Genomic DNA, 16,124 nt, shown 5'->3' with positions numbered 1-16,124 from the left:
CCAATCATCTGTATCCAGGTTCCCATGTAAATGGTCACAATCAGAACTCCTCCAGAACACAGACAGACCCATTCTACATCGCTGAGGGTGGTCCCTCCGCGGGCTGACCCTAGACTGTGCACACTAACTACTCCAGCCCACCAGACAAAGGGGACATGTATGCAGATGGCTCAAAGGCAGTGGCCAGACCCCAGGGCTTCTCAGCAGCAGCAGACACCTCATTGTCTTCTTAGAGAAAAGCTTGGACCACGTGAGCAAGCCCAGGCCAGGGTACCAGCGGCTGAGTCCCACCAAAAAGAGAAGAGTATGATTCTCCAGAGGGCGGCCACTCCAAAAGAAACTGTTCCACAAGTAAACCAGCGGGAGTAGGGGGAGTCCGAGAGTCTGCCTGAGAACCAGATGAACAAGGACCTATCTACAGTCCACCCACATCCAGCTCAACCCACCTCATTAGAAGATACACGAGAGACTTGTCACTGGGGGCTATAGGCAGATGGCAAGAGGCACACAGACCACTAGCCCCCTGGGAAATGCAAACAAGGAGATGCCTATCTCCCTACACCAAATGCTGGCGAGGCGCGAAACCCCATCAGCCTGGCTGATCCTTACAAAAGGAAACATGCAGCTTAGGACGTAGCAACTGCATTCCCGAGTGATAATAGGCAAGCTCCGCAAGTTGCACACTGGACAATTACATTTGTCGAACATGTTGACAGCTGAGTCTAAAGGGGGGAGGGGAGACGACAGATCAGTGGTTTGCTTGAGATCTGAGACGCCGGCTTCTCCAGCATCGGAGGCCCTAACGTTGTATACTAGTCACGCAAAATGGCGTCCCCAGGGAGACTCAGCCAAACACAAAGCAGTTCTCCATTATTTCTCCCTAGCTGATTGAATTGCAACGATCTCAAAGCGCGGTGGGGCACACCTACAATCCTAGGGCTCGAAAAGGGTTGAAGCAGGAGATTGCTAGTTCTAAGATAAAAGCCAGGAGCCAGGGATCAAGAACAGAGCGGAGGAGGTCTGAACCAGGCTTTGACTGGGGAATCAGTCGGGTCCAGGGCGGCCACATGCCGTGCACACTGGGCATCTGCCGTCCCGGAGCTGATGGGCAGAACAAGTGACAAGCCCAAAGACTAAGAAACGACCCGAGGACTGCAGACTGCTTGGAACCCTGAGAAGAGGAGGCGTCTCTGCGCCGTGAACGCCGGGAGAAAAGCGCCGCCAGCTGTCCAGAAGTCTGCACAGCCGCAGACACCTCCTTGGCATCCCCTCAAGCTATGCGCAAGGCCGCAGCTGCAGCACCACCACAGAGAGGTCGGGCCGCGCCTCCTAGAGCGGCCCCGAAGGGCACGGGAGAGGTGGGCGGGTCTACGGAGCCGAGCGCAGCACCACAGAGAGGCCTGGCGACGGCTCCTAGAGCGGCGCCAGAAGGGCGTGAATGAAAGGGCGGGGCTACCGAGCACGCGGTGCTACCACCGAGAGCCCCGCAAGGCTCCTAGAGAGGTACCGGAGACGGCTTAGAACGGTGGGCGGGGCTATGGGGCGCGCGGCAGCACCACCGAGAGGCCGGGGAAGGTAGAGCGGCACCAGAGGGGCGGGCGCCTTGAGGCGCGGGAGAGGCGGGAGTGGCGGCTCAAGTGGGGATTGTAACCGTTGTCTGCCCGCCCGCCTGCCCACGGCCAAGTTCAGCCGGCATCTGCGCCCGACACCCACCAGGTACCTTCTGCCTGCGCGCTCCGTGTCCCCGGCCTAGCGAAAGTCGGCTTCTGGGTCTTCTCTCCGTGGGGCGCCAGCCACTCGGCGGTATTGCGGAGGTCCCGGAGGCGGGAAAGGTGGGGCGGGCTTCCTATCAAAGCCCCTTGCTGCGGGGTGCCTTGAGCTCCGAGTCCCGCCGGGTCCAGCAGCACTTGGATGGACCTGAGCCGTTAGGCCCGCTGAATTGAACTAAGTTGCCCGATTCACTCGCACCCACTTTGTGCACGGGCCTGAGAGGGGAGGGGGGCAAATGAGATGGTCGCTGTGGTGTTAATGACTGTTTTCAGTTTTCAGTGAGGATGAGCCTTGGTGAGCAAACGCCAGACACCTGAGGCCTGCTTGTTACGCCTCTCACCAGAGTGATGGTGTTTGAATTGGTACTGAGCTTGGATGCTGTCAGATAAGGACTCTCTCAGACGTCTCCTCCTGAGCTGTCCCACAGAAGACAAACACTTTCGGATGGTGACGTTCAGGCTCCGAATCCAGATAAGAACTTGATCTGCTGGGTTAGGTATGCAGGCATCCGTGTAATGCTTAGAACAAAACACCGTGTGCTCCCAAAGTGACAGTTGTGTTTTTTGGACAGGTATGGGAGCTCTAGATGGGAGTGCCAACATAGCCCACCCCTTTAGGCCTCCAGGGGTGAAGGGATGGTGCAGGTTTAGAGAGCTCACATAGAGAAAGGCTCATTGGCACAAGGGACAGCCTTTGGGGGTGTGATGGGGTTTGCTGGTTGCTGTGGATTATGAGGACAACCCTGAGTTTTCCAGGCAATATGTAATGGAATTACCTCTTGCTGCAGGGTTCATGCACAGTCCCAATGTGGGCAGGTGGAGAGGATAAGGATGGGCAGGGAAGTTTCCACTTGGGGAGGTGGGAAATGGCCATGATAGGGAGTTCTGTGGGGTGAGTGAAAACCTTGTTCTCAGGCCAAGGAGTGTCTCCTGGTCAGTGGCTGAGTTAGTGAGAGCGCCACTCAAAGAGATGAGCATGCTCTCTGGACCAGTGAAGTGGGCTGGAGTTCTGGGGAGTCCACATTAGTCTGAAATACTCATCAAAGGACAGTGGTGGGACTGCAGCCTTTGACCTGTTGTTAATGCTTTTGTCTCCAGAAACAAAAGGACAGTGGTTCTATCTGCTTGGTGCCAAAATGCAGCTTCATAAGCAGGATGTGATGAGCTGTCCCCGACAGAGTGAAGTCACAAAGAAGCCAGGCAGCCACTAGCTGGGAACCCTCAGCCTTCCCTGGCTTCCAGGGTGTTTCCCACTTCCTAGGAGCAGCAATGGAAAAGCCTGCAGGCAGGAAAAAGAAGACCCAGGCCCCAAAAGAGGAAGCAGGTGCTCAAAAGGCCACTGCCAAAGGGGAGAAAGCACCAAGGGGGAAAAAGCCAACCAAGAGGAGGCCCCGGAAGCCCCGCAAACAGACTGTCCTGAGTCCCGAAGACGAGGCGCATATCTTTGATGCCTTCGATGCCTCGTTTAAAGATGACTTTGAGGGTGTCCCCGTGTTTATTCCTTTTCAGAGGAAGAAGCCCTATGAGTGCGGTGAATGCGGACGAATCTTTAAACACAAGACAGATCACATTCGCCACCAGAGAGTTCACACTGGAGAGAAGCCCTTTAAGTGTGACCAGTGTGGGAAGACCTTCAGGCACAGCTCAGATGTCACCAAACATCTGAGAATCCACACTGGTGAGAAACCCTTTAAATGTGGTGAGTGTGGAAAGGCCTTCAACTGTGGCTCCAATCTTCTGAAACACCAGAAAACGCACACTGGAGAGAAGCCTTATGGCTGTGAGGAGTGTGGAAAATCCTTCGCCTACAGCTCCTGCCTCATCCGGCATCGGAAGCGTCATCCGAGGAAGAAGCACTGAGCAGGGCAGCCGACAACTGTAGATCTTTTTCAAACATCAGATGTTGGTCTAGGTTTCCGATGCAGTATGCTACTGATGGCTCATGTGGCTGCCTCTCCCTGTCATCGAAAGGAAAACCCACCCATTAGACCTAAGAACCCACAGAGGCCTTCTGCCCTGTGAGTCCTCACTTGGTGGTAACACGGTGCTCCCCGGGGCTTCCTGCAGCTCCAGCCGTTTTCCAGACTACTTCATTCTACTCAGGACCATCTTTGGAACAGCTTTGGGTCACCGAGAACTTACAGCTAAAGAGACACCCCTGTTGGCGAGGGCCACTGCCTCCCTCTGCTGCCTCTGCCTGCATCATCCACTGTGTGTTGGTCAGTTCTTTTGAAGGCTTCTGGCTCTGGATGCCTGGCCCCATGAAGTCTGCTAGGGGCAAGGACCCCTGAGGTGGATGGCGGGCAGCACTCTGAGCAGCTCTGAGGACCCAGCTCCCCTTGGACAGCACCAGAGCTTGCTCATCTCTGCAGCTAACTTTGGTGATCTTGAAATTTCTCTCTTGCTGAACCAACAGTCTCTGAGCTCAGCCCCAGTGCCTGAAACTGGACTGCACTGTGTACCCTTGTCCCAGCCACCATCGTAGACAAGTAGCCTGGACTCAAAGTGGCCTCAGTGGACCCTTGCACCCTGCCATAGTGGTAGATTGTTTAGGCTAGGCCTTGTAGCTCCAGGGTGTCAGCAGCAGCTTCCACCCACTGTACCTTCAGAAACAACTGTGGCCCTGCCCCGTGGCAGCCCACCATTCAGATCAGCTCCACTTCCTGCCTGTCACCAGGACAAGACAATGTGGTTGTGCCCGCCCTCTGTCCCAGGTGCTCTATGAGGTCTGTGTTCTAAGGACAGCAAAGTGACTGCTGACCAGAAGGGTAAGTTGGCAGAGATTTGGACTTTAAAAAAAAAAAACAGAACAAAACAAAAAAACCTAGTAATAGCTTTAGTCTTTGAGGACTCTGCCCTGAAAGAAGAGTCCCCAGCCAGAACTAGAGGTGGGTTTGTCAATATATAAAGAAACCATGAGAAATAAATGATGCGAGGTAGCTATGCTCCCTGGTAGGAATGTTTTACCAGGTGTGGTAGTTAATCTTCATGTCAACCTGACTGGGTAGAGGATCAGCTAGGAGACATGCAGGTGTGTCTGTGAGGGTGTTGCCAGGGAGACTTAACTGAAGAGACGGCTCAGCAGGTGAAGGCACTTGCTTCAGAAGCCTGGCAGTTGAGTTCAGTCCTGGAACCCATGTAAAAGTGGCAACAGAGAGCCAGCTCCTCAGGATTCCTCTGACCCCCACCTGCACACAGCAGCAGTAGACACACAGAGCCTTAAGAAACTAAGAGACGTGAAAGAAAAACTTGAGCGTTCATCTCTCTGCTTCCCAGTTACAGGCAGTGTGACCAACCATGACACACTCCCCACCATCATAGCCTGTATCCCTTCAAACCAGGAGCCAAGGAAACCCTCAGGTTGCTCTTTTCCAGACAGTTGCTACAATAATGAGAAAAATAACAAATATACCAGGTTAGTCGTCCTTTTTCTAAAAGCTGAAGTGAGCACCGAGTGTCTCTGGTACCGTCTGGGCACTGGCCTAGCCAGGTTTGCTGATACACTCTCAGGAAGTGCAAGCTGAGGCTGCAGTTGGACCAGGGGCAGAACATTTCACGTGGAAGTCTTCCCACACCACTCTCCTTGTGCAGGCAACCCCAGGAGTATCCCACACCACTCTCCTTGTACAGGCAACCCCAGGAGTATTGTACCAGACTTGATCCCCGAGGGAGAGCATGGCTTAATCTAATATGAAATCCAGTAGGTGAAGTTGGGGAGAAAATGGGCATCAGCTGGTGTAGAGGAAAAACCACACTCAGGCACCTTGTCCTGGGTTCGAGGAGTTGCACACGGCTGGGACATTGGAAACCAAGGGTGTTAGCAGGTGGGAAGGCACAGCCTCTAACCCCATCCTTAAGGATGTGTGGGAAGGTTTCAAGGTACAGAGTCAGGATTTCCTCTGTGTTGAGAGGAAACCAAAGATAGTGTGTGTTCACTAGGGCCACCAGGCAGGGTGACCTGGTGCCATTCCTCGTGGGTCCAGGTCAGAGATTAGCAACATTTTATGTAAAGGGCCAGATTTGTTCTTGTCTTTGCAGCTACATAGCCACTCACCTGTACCACATATTGTCACAGCCCTTACAGATGGCACAGCATGAGTAGTCTGGCCATGTGCTAAGCAGACTTGTCAGAGAGAGGTGCTGCCATGGTTTGTTTGCCAACCTTTCAGTTTGTTTATTGAGACAGGGTCTCAACTCTAGCCCAGGTTGTCTTGGATCCCCCTATGTAGCCTGGACTGGCCTCAAACTCACAGTGCTCCTGCCTAAGCCTCTGGAGTACAGGCATAATCCATCAGACATGGTTAAAATAGATGCCAAAGTGCTCCCTTGTGGTTTGTTTCTACTTTGTTTGTGACAGTGTCTTGGTATATAGCTCAGGCTGAGAACTAACTATACAGCCCAGTTATATAGTTGGCCTTGAACTCACCATAAACCTCCTGCTTCAGCCTTCAGAGTTCTGGGATTCAGAGTCATGCACCCCACACCTGGTTTCTGATCCATATTCTTAATGAGGAAAATGAAAGAGTTTGAGGCACAGAGAGCTTGCAGGCTGTTACTTCGAGATTTCCATAGGCTTAGTCCTTCAAAGCTAGATGGTGGTCAGAAAAGCCAGCTAAGGATGCTGGGGTCCCCAGATGCAGGAGCTGCACAATGTGCCTTCTGCAGTTGGATGTTCCAGGAGGATGACAGTGTGGACACAGAATCTACAACAGCCCAAATCAGTCAAACACAACCCAAGGGGTGCCTGCATGGTCTGATTTGATTTGTGGAGCACTCTGATAACACCTGTCATTGGTAGTGAGAAGTGTCGCTTTGGGTGGATGCATAAGGAGCCATTGACTTAGAGAAACAGAGCTGACCTGACTCGGCCTGAGCTGCTCCCTAACCTGGCCAGGTGGACTGTTTCTGGATTAGGTTACAAATAATCCTTTGATGTCTTTTCCACATTTTAGGATGCACAGGACAGAGCCCAGACACAGAATGCCATGTAGTCAAATACTCGCCCGCCTCAGGCTGGCCCTGGAAGACACGTGCAGCAGTGCCTGGGCGGCAGAGTCCAGTCAGCCCTCCAGTGAACAGGTGTGTTCACGGTCATTGTTCTGCTTTTGTGGTCCTGGGGATGGAACCCAGGGTCTCGTGAGCACTAGGCCAATGCTCTACCACTTAGCTGTGCCCCAGCCCAGGGTTCTTGGAAAAGAAGAATTAAGTTGTTTGTGTGCTTTTTGGTTTGGTTTGGTTTTGAGTAGACTGGGCTGGCCTCAGCTCACAGAGACCCACCTGCCTCTGCCTCTGCAGCGCTAGGGTTAAAGGTGTGCCAAACGTAGCCAAAGAGCCATGTTAAAAGCCACTGTTTGATCTCCGAGAAGGAAGCAGGTGGTGAGAACGGGAGCCCTAAAGCTGAAGTCTCCTCCTTGCCTGGATGTTGCAGTGTTAGGTGCATTGCTGAACCTTGTGCCTCAGTTTCCTCCCTTGCAATGGGGATGACAGTGTTCAACTCTAAAGAATCAGCTAGAATTCAGTGACTTGAGGTGTGGCAGGGTATGGCAACACATGCCTTTAATCCCAGCACTCAGGAGGCAGAGCCAGGTGGATCTCTGTGAGTTTGAGGCCAGCCTGGTCTACAGAGTGAGTTCCAGAACAGCAAACAGCCAGGGCTACAGAGAGACCCTGTCTCAGAGAAAGAGAGAGAAGAAGGAGGAGGAGGAGGAGGAGGAGGAGGAGGAGGAGGAGGAGGAGGAGGAGGAGGAGGGAGAAGAAGAAGAAGAAGAAGAAGAAGAAGAAGAAGAAGAAGAAGAAGAAAATGGAGGGGAGGAGAGGAGAGGAGAGGAGGAGAGAGAGAGAGAGAGAGAGAGAGAGAGAGAGAGAGAGAGAGAGAGGAGAGAAAGAGCGCGCGTGTTCACATTGCTCTGTGATTTTCTGTGTTTTTAGAGGCCAGAAGAGGGTGTTGGATCCTCTGGAACTGGAGTTGCAGTCAGCCACCTTGTGGGTGCTGGCAACCAAACCCTGGTCCTCGGAAGAGCAGCCAGTGCCCTTAACTGCTGAGCCGTCCTCCAGCCCTTATTGGACTTTTCTTTTTGTTCCAAATGCAGCTCATGATTATGAGAAGTCGCCCAACCAAAGCAGCAGGAAGAGGTCATGGTGCAGCCCCAGCAGAAGTGGGAGGGTGTCAGACCTGCTGCTTGTGCTAAGTGCACACGTGTGCCCCTAGGTATCCGTCCTCAGCTGGAGCCCCACGTCCCTCTGCATCCTTCACTTTCTTTGGGTAGCTGGCAGAAGCACCTTGCACTTAACCCACCCATTTCCTTCAGTCAGCTATCTCCTACCCTCTTCTCATTTACCCAGACTGTTCTTTGTTTTTTCCAGGCTGCTAGTGCAGATCTTCTAGCAAGAAGCTCAGAGAAGTCAAGAGAATCAGTGTCTACCTCCATCACAGGGCACTGAGATGCACTGGGTCATGCACCAGGGAGGCTCTCATCACAGAATCCATTGGCAACAGGAAAGCTGTAGGTGGATGAGCTCAGGGAGGCCTTCTGGACGCCGTGTGGTAACTACAGGGCACTTTGACTTGTCCCTACCCTGAAGTTAAGGTGGCTACATCACATCATTCACCAGCGACCATTAGTTCTGGCTCACTGTCCGCCTACCAGAGAGTCCCCAGCACCAGCTCTTTACTTCGGTGAGACACACTGAACAGCCACCCGGGAACAAACTAAATGCTCAGAACCTTCTAGATGTCTTGAGATGTGTCCTGGGGCAATGAAGAGCACTCCAGCAATGTATTGGGATTCTAATTACAGAAGCATACTCAACTGCAGCTAGACATTTCTGAGAGGTATGAGGCAGCTCCACCTGGCAGCGCCTCAGCTGCTACCTCTGGCGGGCCTTGTGCAGGAAGGGCTCTGACCAGCACAGCCCAGCCTCACTTAGAGCAGAGAGCACTGCCGGGGCCTGACGACAAGCAAGTGAAAGACAGCTCTGAGCTGCATTAGCATCTGTTCCCTCGGTCCCCTCCCAGCCACCTCTAGGGAGAGTCAGAAGTAGCCCTGGACTAGGCCCAGAACTCTTCTGTTGAGGAGACCACTGGTTTAGACTTGATTCTAGCTGGCAACTTCAGTTCCTGGAAGTCTGTAGCTCCAGGGCACACCTGGGCACCATTCCTCCTTGATCTTGGATCCATCCCAGTTTGACATCAAGACACGATCATTTCCTGTGCCAATGAGTTCGGATGCCAAGATGCCTTGAAGAGTAAGGCAGGACTGGGGCCCTAGGAAGAAAGGCTGTGTACCCTAACTCAAAGGACAGTGGCTTCAAGGGAAGATTTGGGGGAATGGGGTCACCTCTGGTGTGGACCTCAGGTATAGTGCAGACAAGGAGACTAGCCTATGTGCCACATGTACCCTTAGGCCAAGAGATGGCTCCCACTGTCAGCCTACCCCTTCCAGAACTTTGCACCTGTGGAGTTGGGTGTTTGCTTTCTCCTGGTTCCTTCTGAAGAAAGACAAGTAGATTACCCTCTCCTGACTCAGATCCCCTGGGACTGATGCTTTGCTGTGGCAACTCCCAGCCAACACCCAGGTGAGGCATTGCTCTGTAGCTGGGCCTGCAGGCATTTGGCTCTGGACCTGAAGGGGATTCTTGGCACCTGTGAACTGGTAGCACCCAGCTGGCCTGTCCATGCCTCACCTCGGCCACATCAGCAATCTGGTGGCACCTCATCTTTCTTGTATCTGGCTGGTGCAGAGACACCTGTGTGTCCTAATGCCCTGTACATTCCCTGCAGGGTGTCTCCTGCCCTCCTGTGCTAAATTGCAGTGAGTGGTAAGCAGCTATAGCCTGTTGTGTTGGAGCAGATGCTGTTCCCAACCTGGTGTTTCTGTGTCACAGTCGTGAACTCTTACTTTGATGTGAAACATCCTTGGTGCTGTGTCAGTGCTATGCACATTGGACTAGCCAGTCTGTTTGCTGTGCACTCGGTGGCTTCCTTCGTATGTGACCCCTCTGCTCCATGGACAGCCACACTGATCTCCTCATTGCCTTCCAGTTGTTGCCATGGTTTTGTGAGCAAATACTGTTGCTGCTGCTGCTGCTACTGCTACTGGATGTCTATTTTCTCATAAAAGTAAATGTGTTTTCAACCTGCTTTCTGTGCTCTGTCAGGTGCCCTGCATTGTGGAGGGATGCCCTCAAAGAAGCCACCAGCTTTCTCCACTGGGGACCCTGAGCTGCAAGACCAGGGTCCCAGCTGGTCACTGCTTCTCAGGAGTATCTAGGATGCTCCAGTGACCAAGCTCATGAGAGTATAATGTTTAATTCAGAAAAGTCGTCACTGCTGTACATTGGGGTGAGGGTGGAGGCTCTACAGCAGCAAGATATCCTCCTGCCTTTTTGACCCCAGATACTAGAACTCTAGGTTAGTGTTTGGTTAGTGGTTCAGTGCCTGTAGTAGGGACCCTGAGGGAAACCTGGGAATCATCCATTCATTCTCCATTTAGGGCAGGTGTTCTCAACAAGGGGTGATCTTGCAAGAGACACTTAACAGGGCCTAGGGACAGTTTTGTTTAGAGGATCTGATGGGTAGAGGCAAAGATTTGGCCAAACTTCATAGTATAAAGGTCACCCCACCACAATGGGGAGTGCTGGTGCCATGTTGTTACTCAGGAAGCTAGGGACCGAGTTGGGCTCCCAGTCAACAGAAACACAAGAAGAACCCTTTTCTTTTCTGATCCATTCTCCTGCAGCCCCAAGACTAACCTTAAAGTGAAGTAGAAGGGTCACTTGAACTTTCTAGATCTGAGATAACAATAGTGAGATCCCTATCTCAAAAATGGGATGGGGTGAAGCTGGAGGTTTATCCCAGTGTTGAAACACACAGCGTACTTGAGATGCCGGTTTACCAGTTGCTCTTCGAGAGGACCATGTTTGATTCTCAGCACCCACATGGCAGCTCGCAGCCATCTTAACTCTAGTTCCAGAGGCTCTATCTCCCTTTCCTGCTCTCCATAGGCCTAGGCATGCAAATGGTACACAGACATACAAACAGGCAAAACAGCCATATACATATGACAAAACTTAAAAAATACATATCCCTCCCCTTGGAGGGTTGCAGTGCCTCCCAGTACACTTAGAATAAAATCCTAGTTCTGAAATGGCTTTAGGACTGTTGTTTTGTCTAATCTTACCCATCCTGTTCTATTCTCCCTTGCTTACCATATTCCAGCCTGCCTGCTGTCTCAGGTCCAGATGACTGGTGATACTCTTCCCATACCTCAGGACATTTGCACACATTATTTCTTTTGAATCCTCTTGCCTCTCCCTATCACCTTCTCTCCCTCCTTTGATAGCACCTCCCTAGGTTATATTGGGCATCAGGCCTCCACTTGTGGGGTATACACCAGAGAAGACTAGGACATGGGTTTAAGCCAATAGAAACTCTTTATTAGCTAGCCGGCACCTACACTGTGTTCGGGATCCCAGTTAAGCACCGAGCCTTCCTCAGGTTGAGCTTTTCAGCACAGAAACCATGTTCTGAGTGGAGATACTTAAGTTAACAAGACCAATTAGCCAGAAGCGGAATTACAGAAGCCAAAAAGCAAGGTTAGTCATTTAGAGACTTTCCCAGAACTATGAACTTTGATGGATGAGGTCTTTGTTTTTGTTTTGTCAAGTGGTGCTGTCTACGTGCTGAGTTTTATGGCCTGAATGGTACTTCCATCCTGAGCCAACTGTGCTAAAGTTTGGGGGCCTGTTACATTCCTCACTGGTCTCAGTGAATGAGTCAGATCGTGGACTCATCCCACTCTAAAGAGGTAGAGTTGGTCCTAAGGATCATTAATTTTACCAAATTGTTACATAATTGGCCAAATAGTTTAAGGTGCAGGGGCCCACCATTAATCCAATCAGAGTGAGAATTAAGGGCCCAGGTGGTGCTGATAGTGTGATGGCTTAAGAAACTGTTTTCTGCTAGACATCCATCTTAGTACCCACTAGCCATTTGACTCCAGTCCCTGGAAGATAAGTTCCCAATAACCCTAACTCAGCGACTCCACCCAGAAATGTACAGCCCTGACCATCTACTTGTTATGCTATGATTTTGTTGGCTTCTGTAACCTGCTTATGGAGAATTCAAGGACTATTTTGAGTTCTCCTTGGCTGCCTAATCTTGGCAGAGCAGAACAGCTCCTGGCTTGCTTGTGCAGATACTTAAGGTCTTCTTGTGGGTTTTTCCTTTCAGAATCCTCCCCTCACCCCCTTCGCACAGCAGTCTCTAGTTTGGCTCAGAGATTTTTGTCCCGCTAGCGGTTTCAATAAATTCAACTAATTATAATCCGGATTGAGTCTGTGGTCTTTTCCTGGGGGTCTCGAACTCCATAACATTTGGGGGCTCATCCAGGATCTCTGGTAGACCCCAGACTACAGATGGGGGTCTTGGGATAGGCCCTAAGTTGGGGCGAGTCTGAGGTGGACTTGGAAACTCGGGGGAGCCCGAGACCATGGCTGCCACAAATTAAGGAGTCACTAATTGGGGACACACCCCAAATGGGCAAGAACCACAACTTGGAGACCCTAGAGGTGAATAGGCCCTAGATGAGGGCAAGCATATTGTGGACTTGGAAGCCCACAGGACCCCAACACTGTGACTACTGCAAATTTGCAAAGTCTCAACATTCTGGAGGCAGAGGCAGGTAAATCTTTGTGAGTTTGAGGCCAGCATGGTCTACAGAGTGAGTTCCAGGACAGCCAAGGGCTATAAAGAAAAACCCTGTCTCAAAAACAAACAAAAACCAACCAAACAAAAAAAGGTAAAAAGTTGCTGGCTAATGTGCATTTGAAACCCACACCAATTAGTGAGTTCTGTTCTGAAAGTCCTGACATCTGGGGTGACAGAGGAGAAATCAGACGTGATCATAGACCGAGTCTCCAGATACAGAATAGGAGACATCCTCCTGCCCCCTGGTTCTGGTATACCAGTGAAGGGAGCTTCCACATGTCTGTGTTTATCTCGTCTCTGACCGTGTGACATTCTGATTTGCTTTTGTCTGTGGATTTATGTTTTCTGATGTGCTCCTAAGTTTTGTTTCAGACATGGGAGCTGGACCGAGCATGGCTAAGACCCCAAGAGGTTGCATGCCGCATCATTTTTTTCAGGATTTCCACAAGGCTGACTGACTGCTCCTGGCTACCTCCACACTACACCACCATCATCTTGTTCTGTCTCTCTCATTGGTTCAATGAGCCCGCTGTTTAAGTCCTGTGGGTTTCTCACAGATTGTTATCTCGGAGATTTCTTTTCTGCTTGCTCTGGTCAGTGGATTCAGTTTTGCAGGGATTCAGGTGTGCAATTGGACTTTGTCAGGCTGCCAGCTCCCAAATAATGACATGGAGACTTTTAATTAAGTCTTTAATTAATGAAAGCTTGGCCTTTAGCTTAGGCTGATTCCCAATGAGCTCTTTTTTTTTTTTTTTTTTTTTAAGATTTATTTATTTATTATGTATATAGTGTTCTGCCTACATACATGCTTGCAGGCCAGAAGAGGGCACCAGATCTCATTATGGATGGTTGTGAGCCACCATGTGGTTGCTGGGAATTGAACTCAGGACCTCTGGAAGAACAGCCAATGCTCTTAACCGCTGAACCATCTCTCCAGCCCGCCTGCCCACCCCCAACGAGCTCTTATAACTTAAATTAACCTACATTAATTTCTCTATTAATCTACATTCTGCCACATGGCCTTTTACCTCTCTTCCATTCTTTGTGTCTGACTCTCTCGGTGTCTCCCTGGCATCTCTCATGCACCTAGATTCTTCCTGAGTTCCTCTCTTTCCCAGAAGTCCTGCCTATTCTCTCCTGTCTAGCTGTTGGCCATGCAGTTCTTTGTTAAACCAATCACAATACACATCTTCAGACAGTTGTAAACAAGTATCTCGCAACACAGATGTCTTTGGGGTATGGATGATATTGAAGTATTATTTTATGCTGTTCCACTTTATTAAAAGCTGGCTCTGGAGTTGGGTTATGGCCCTCCTCTCCTGACCCAAGCATGCCTGTTTAAAAGTTTCCTCTAAAATCTCTGTCTTGGGTCAGACAAGTCTCCTGCCTCTGACAGGGAAAGGAAAAACAGCACAGGAGAAGACACACAGTGCTTCAAAACAGCTGGAGTGACTATTCCAATAGGAATTGCTGCTGTTTATCTCACACCCCTTTTCTTGGTTTTACTTAACTCTCTCCAACTTTTGCTAAAATATAAATTCATCTCAAGATTTGTAAGACTATTATATCAACTTTCTGTGCCTTGAGGTTTGTAAGTGTATTGGATATGGTTAAACATCTGTAAAGAAAACAAAAGCAACCTGATGCCAACATTTCCTGAGTTTCCATAGTTGTCTTGTTTTTATAGTTTTCTGCCTAATGGCCTCTAGGTTACAGGTACTTAAGTTATTCTGCAGCCTGACGACTTTATGAACAGATACTTCTGAAGCTTTTCAGGTTGTCCTGCCTCCATCTGCAGACACACACAAACTGGTTATAAAGGAAAATCAAACCCTCTGTCTAAAATCCCTCACTAGTAACTCCAGATAGGAGTTGGGCTCGTTGAAAGTTAGTATTAAAGGTGTGATGGCGCATGCTTTTAATCCCAGCACTCAGGAGGCAGAGGCAGGCAGATCTCTGTGAGTTCAAGGCCAACCTGGTCTACAGAGCAAGTTCTAGGACAGCCAGGGGCCACACAAAGAAACCCTGTCTCAAATTTAAAAAGTTACTATTCCTTCAAAAAGGACGAGATAGACCAGGTCACTGGGCCTTCACCTGAGTGTCCAGGCGCTCCTCCCTCCTAATTTATGCACTTAGGCCCAAACTGCATGAAGCCTCAAGGTTTTCTGGGAAAGCTAGGGTACACAGACTACAAACTAACAAGGATAGAGTCACCTCTGCAGCAGTGGGAAAGCTGTTAAATATACTGGGTAGAGGCTGCAGGTACTGTCTGATACCCCCTTGGGAAAAATTTTTTACAACAAATGGTATATTTATTTGCTACTATTGTGTCTTATTTAGTTTCTATTTAAATAATCAAAAAAGACATAATAAAAATTAAAATGGCCAACTGTAATTACAGGTGTCTAGCTCTGACTTCCCCTTCTCTTGGTTCTTTTTTGTCTTTTTCTTCTTTTTTTTTTTGTTTTTTAATTATCTGGAGCTGAAGACCGAACCCGGGGCCTTGTGCTTGCTAGGCAAGCACTCTACCACTGAGCTAAATCCCCAACCTCCATCTTTTTCTTTTATGTGCACATTTGACTGGGTGAGGATGTTGGACCCCCTGGAACTGGAGTTGCAGACAGTTGTGAGCTGCCATGTGGGTGCTGGGAATTGAACCCAGGCCCTCAGGAAGAAGAGCAGCCAGTGTTCTTAACCATGGAGCCATCTCTCCAGCCTCATTTTTGTTGGTTCTTGTTAAAAAAAAAAAAAAAAAAAAAAAAAAGTGCCCCCATTCAAGGTCATGTATATGCAGAGCTCTTGATAAAATGTAAGACCAGTGGGGAAGGGTGGTGGGCTGTAAAATTCCAAGCAAAAAATTGCTTACCAATTAAGATTTCCAAATTCCTATGGTTATAGCGGTCTGCTCAGGGTAACAGAAACTGACTTAGATAAGTATGCCTAACTACTTACGTCTTTGCTAACTGTGTTCAACACCAGGCTTCTAAAAATTTTTAGATTAAAAAAAAAAAGTTTGATAAGTAGGATATATTTGATAAATAAGTTTTATAAACTCTTTAGGCCTGCTTGGGCTAGCAGAAACTGACTTAAAGATATAGGTCTAGTCTCTGACTTTGCTAACTTTGTTAAGCTTTAGCTATTTGGATAAACTGAGTCATTTGGAAAAACTGTGATACAAAAAGATTTAAAAAAAAAAAAAGTGAGGCTCTCAATCTCTCCGTGGACTGTATTTATGTGTTTGTAAATTTCCCAGTCCCTCCGTGGACTGTATTTATGTGTTTGTAAATTTCCCAGTCCCTCTGTGGACTGTATTTATGAGTTTGTAAATTTCCCAGTCCTTCTATGGATTGTATTTATGGTTTAAAGTTTTATTTTACTGCCAGAGGATTTTCAATTAAATCTTCAATTCAAAATTTGAAGGTTAAAACTTAACAGGGATAAAACTGTAAAATCTTAATCTTGTAAAAGTTGCTAACTTGTTGTAAACTGTTACAGATAATTAAGATATGCAAGGTAATGGTCAGTCACCTAATAAATGATCAAATTCTTGAATGTGCCTAGACCATTTTTATAGTCATGCTAAGTCGTTCATTTACAGTATGACAAGCTTTAGCTTAATATGTATGTTTTCAAGGTTAAGCCTAAAG

The 16,124-nt window shown here is 49.1% G+C and overlaps 1 protein-coding gene across 2 annotated transcripts; it reads left to right on the top strand.

The window, feature by feature from the left end:
- Window positions 1-616: 616 nt before the first annotated feature.
- Zfp41 (ZFP41 zinc finger protein) lies at window positions 617-9,070 on the top strand. Of its 2 annotated transcripts, XM_059247182.1 has the most exons (5): window positions 617-1,716; window positions 2,043-2,266; window positions 2,868-4,537; window positions 6,722-6,848; window positions 8,133-9,070. In XM_059247182.1, exon 3 carries the CDS (start codon window positions 3,039-3,041, stop codon window positions 3,627-3,629), a length of 591 nt encoding a protein of 196 aa, XP_059103165.1. In that variant the 5' UTR covers window positions 617-1,716; window positions 2,043-2,266; window positions 2,868-3,038; the 3' UTR covers window positions 3,630-4,537; window positions 6,722-6,848; window positions 8,133-9,070. The 2 variants fall into 2 exon arrangements, with proteins under 2 accessions (XP_059103165.1, XP_059103166.1); XM_059247183.1 differs by lacking the exon at window positions 2,043-2,266.
- The last annotated feature ends 7,054 nt before the right edge of the window (window positions 9,071-16,124 follow it).

Source organism: Peromyscus eremicus, chromosome 20 (assembly GCF_949786415.1).
Source record: "Peromyscus eremicus chromosome 20, PerEre_H2_v1, whole genome shotgun sequence".
Lineage (NCBI taxonomy): Eukaryota > Metazoa > Chordata > Mammalia > Rodentia > Cricetidae > Peromyscus > Peromyscus eremicus.
The sequence above is the reverse complement of the archived record's forward strand: the minus strand, read 5'-3'. Positions and strand labels throughout refer to the sequence as shown.

Excerpts from the sequence above, each read along its gene's own strand:
- Zfp41 (XM_059247183.1), top strand. The coding sequence starts at position 3,039 with ATGGAAAAGCCTGCAGGCAGGAAAAAGAAGACCCAGGCCCCAAAAGAG.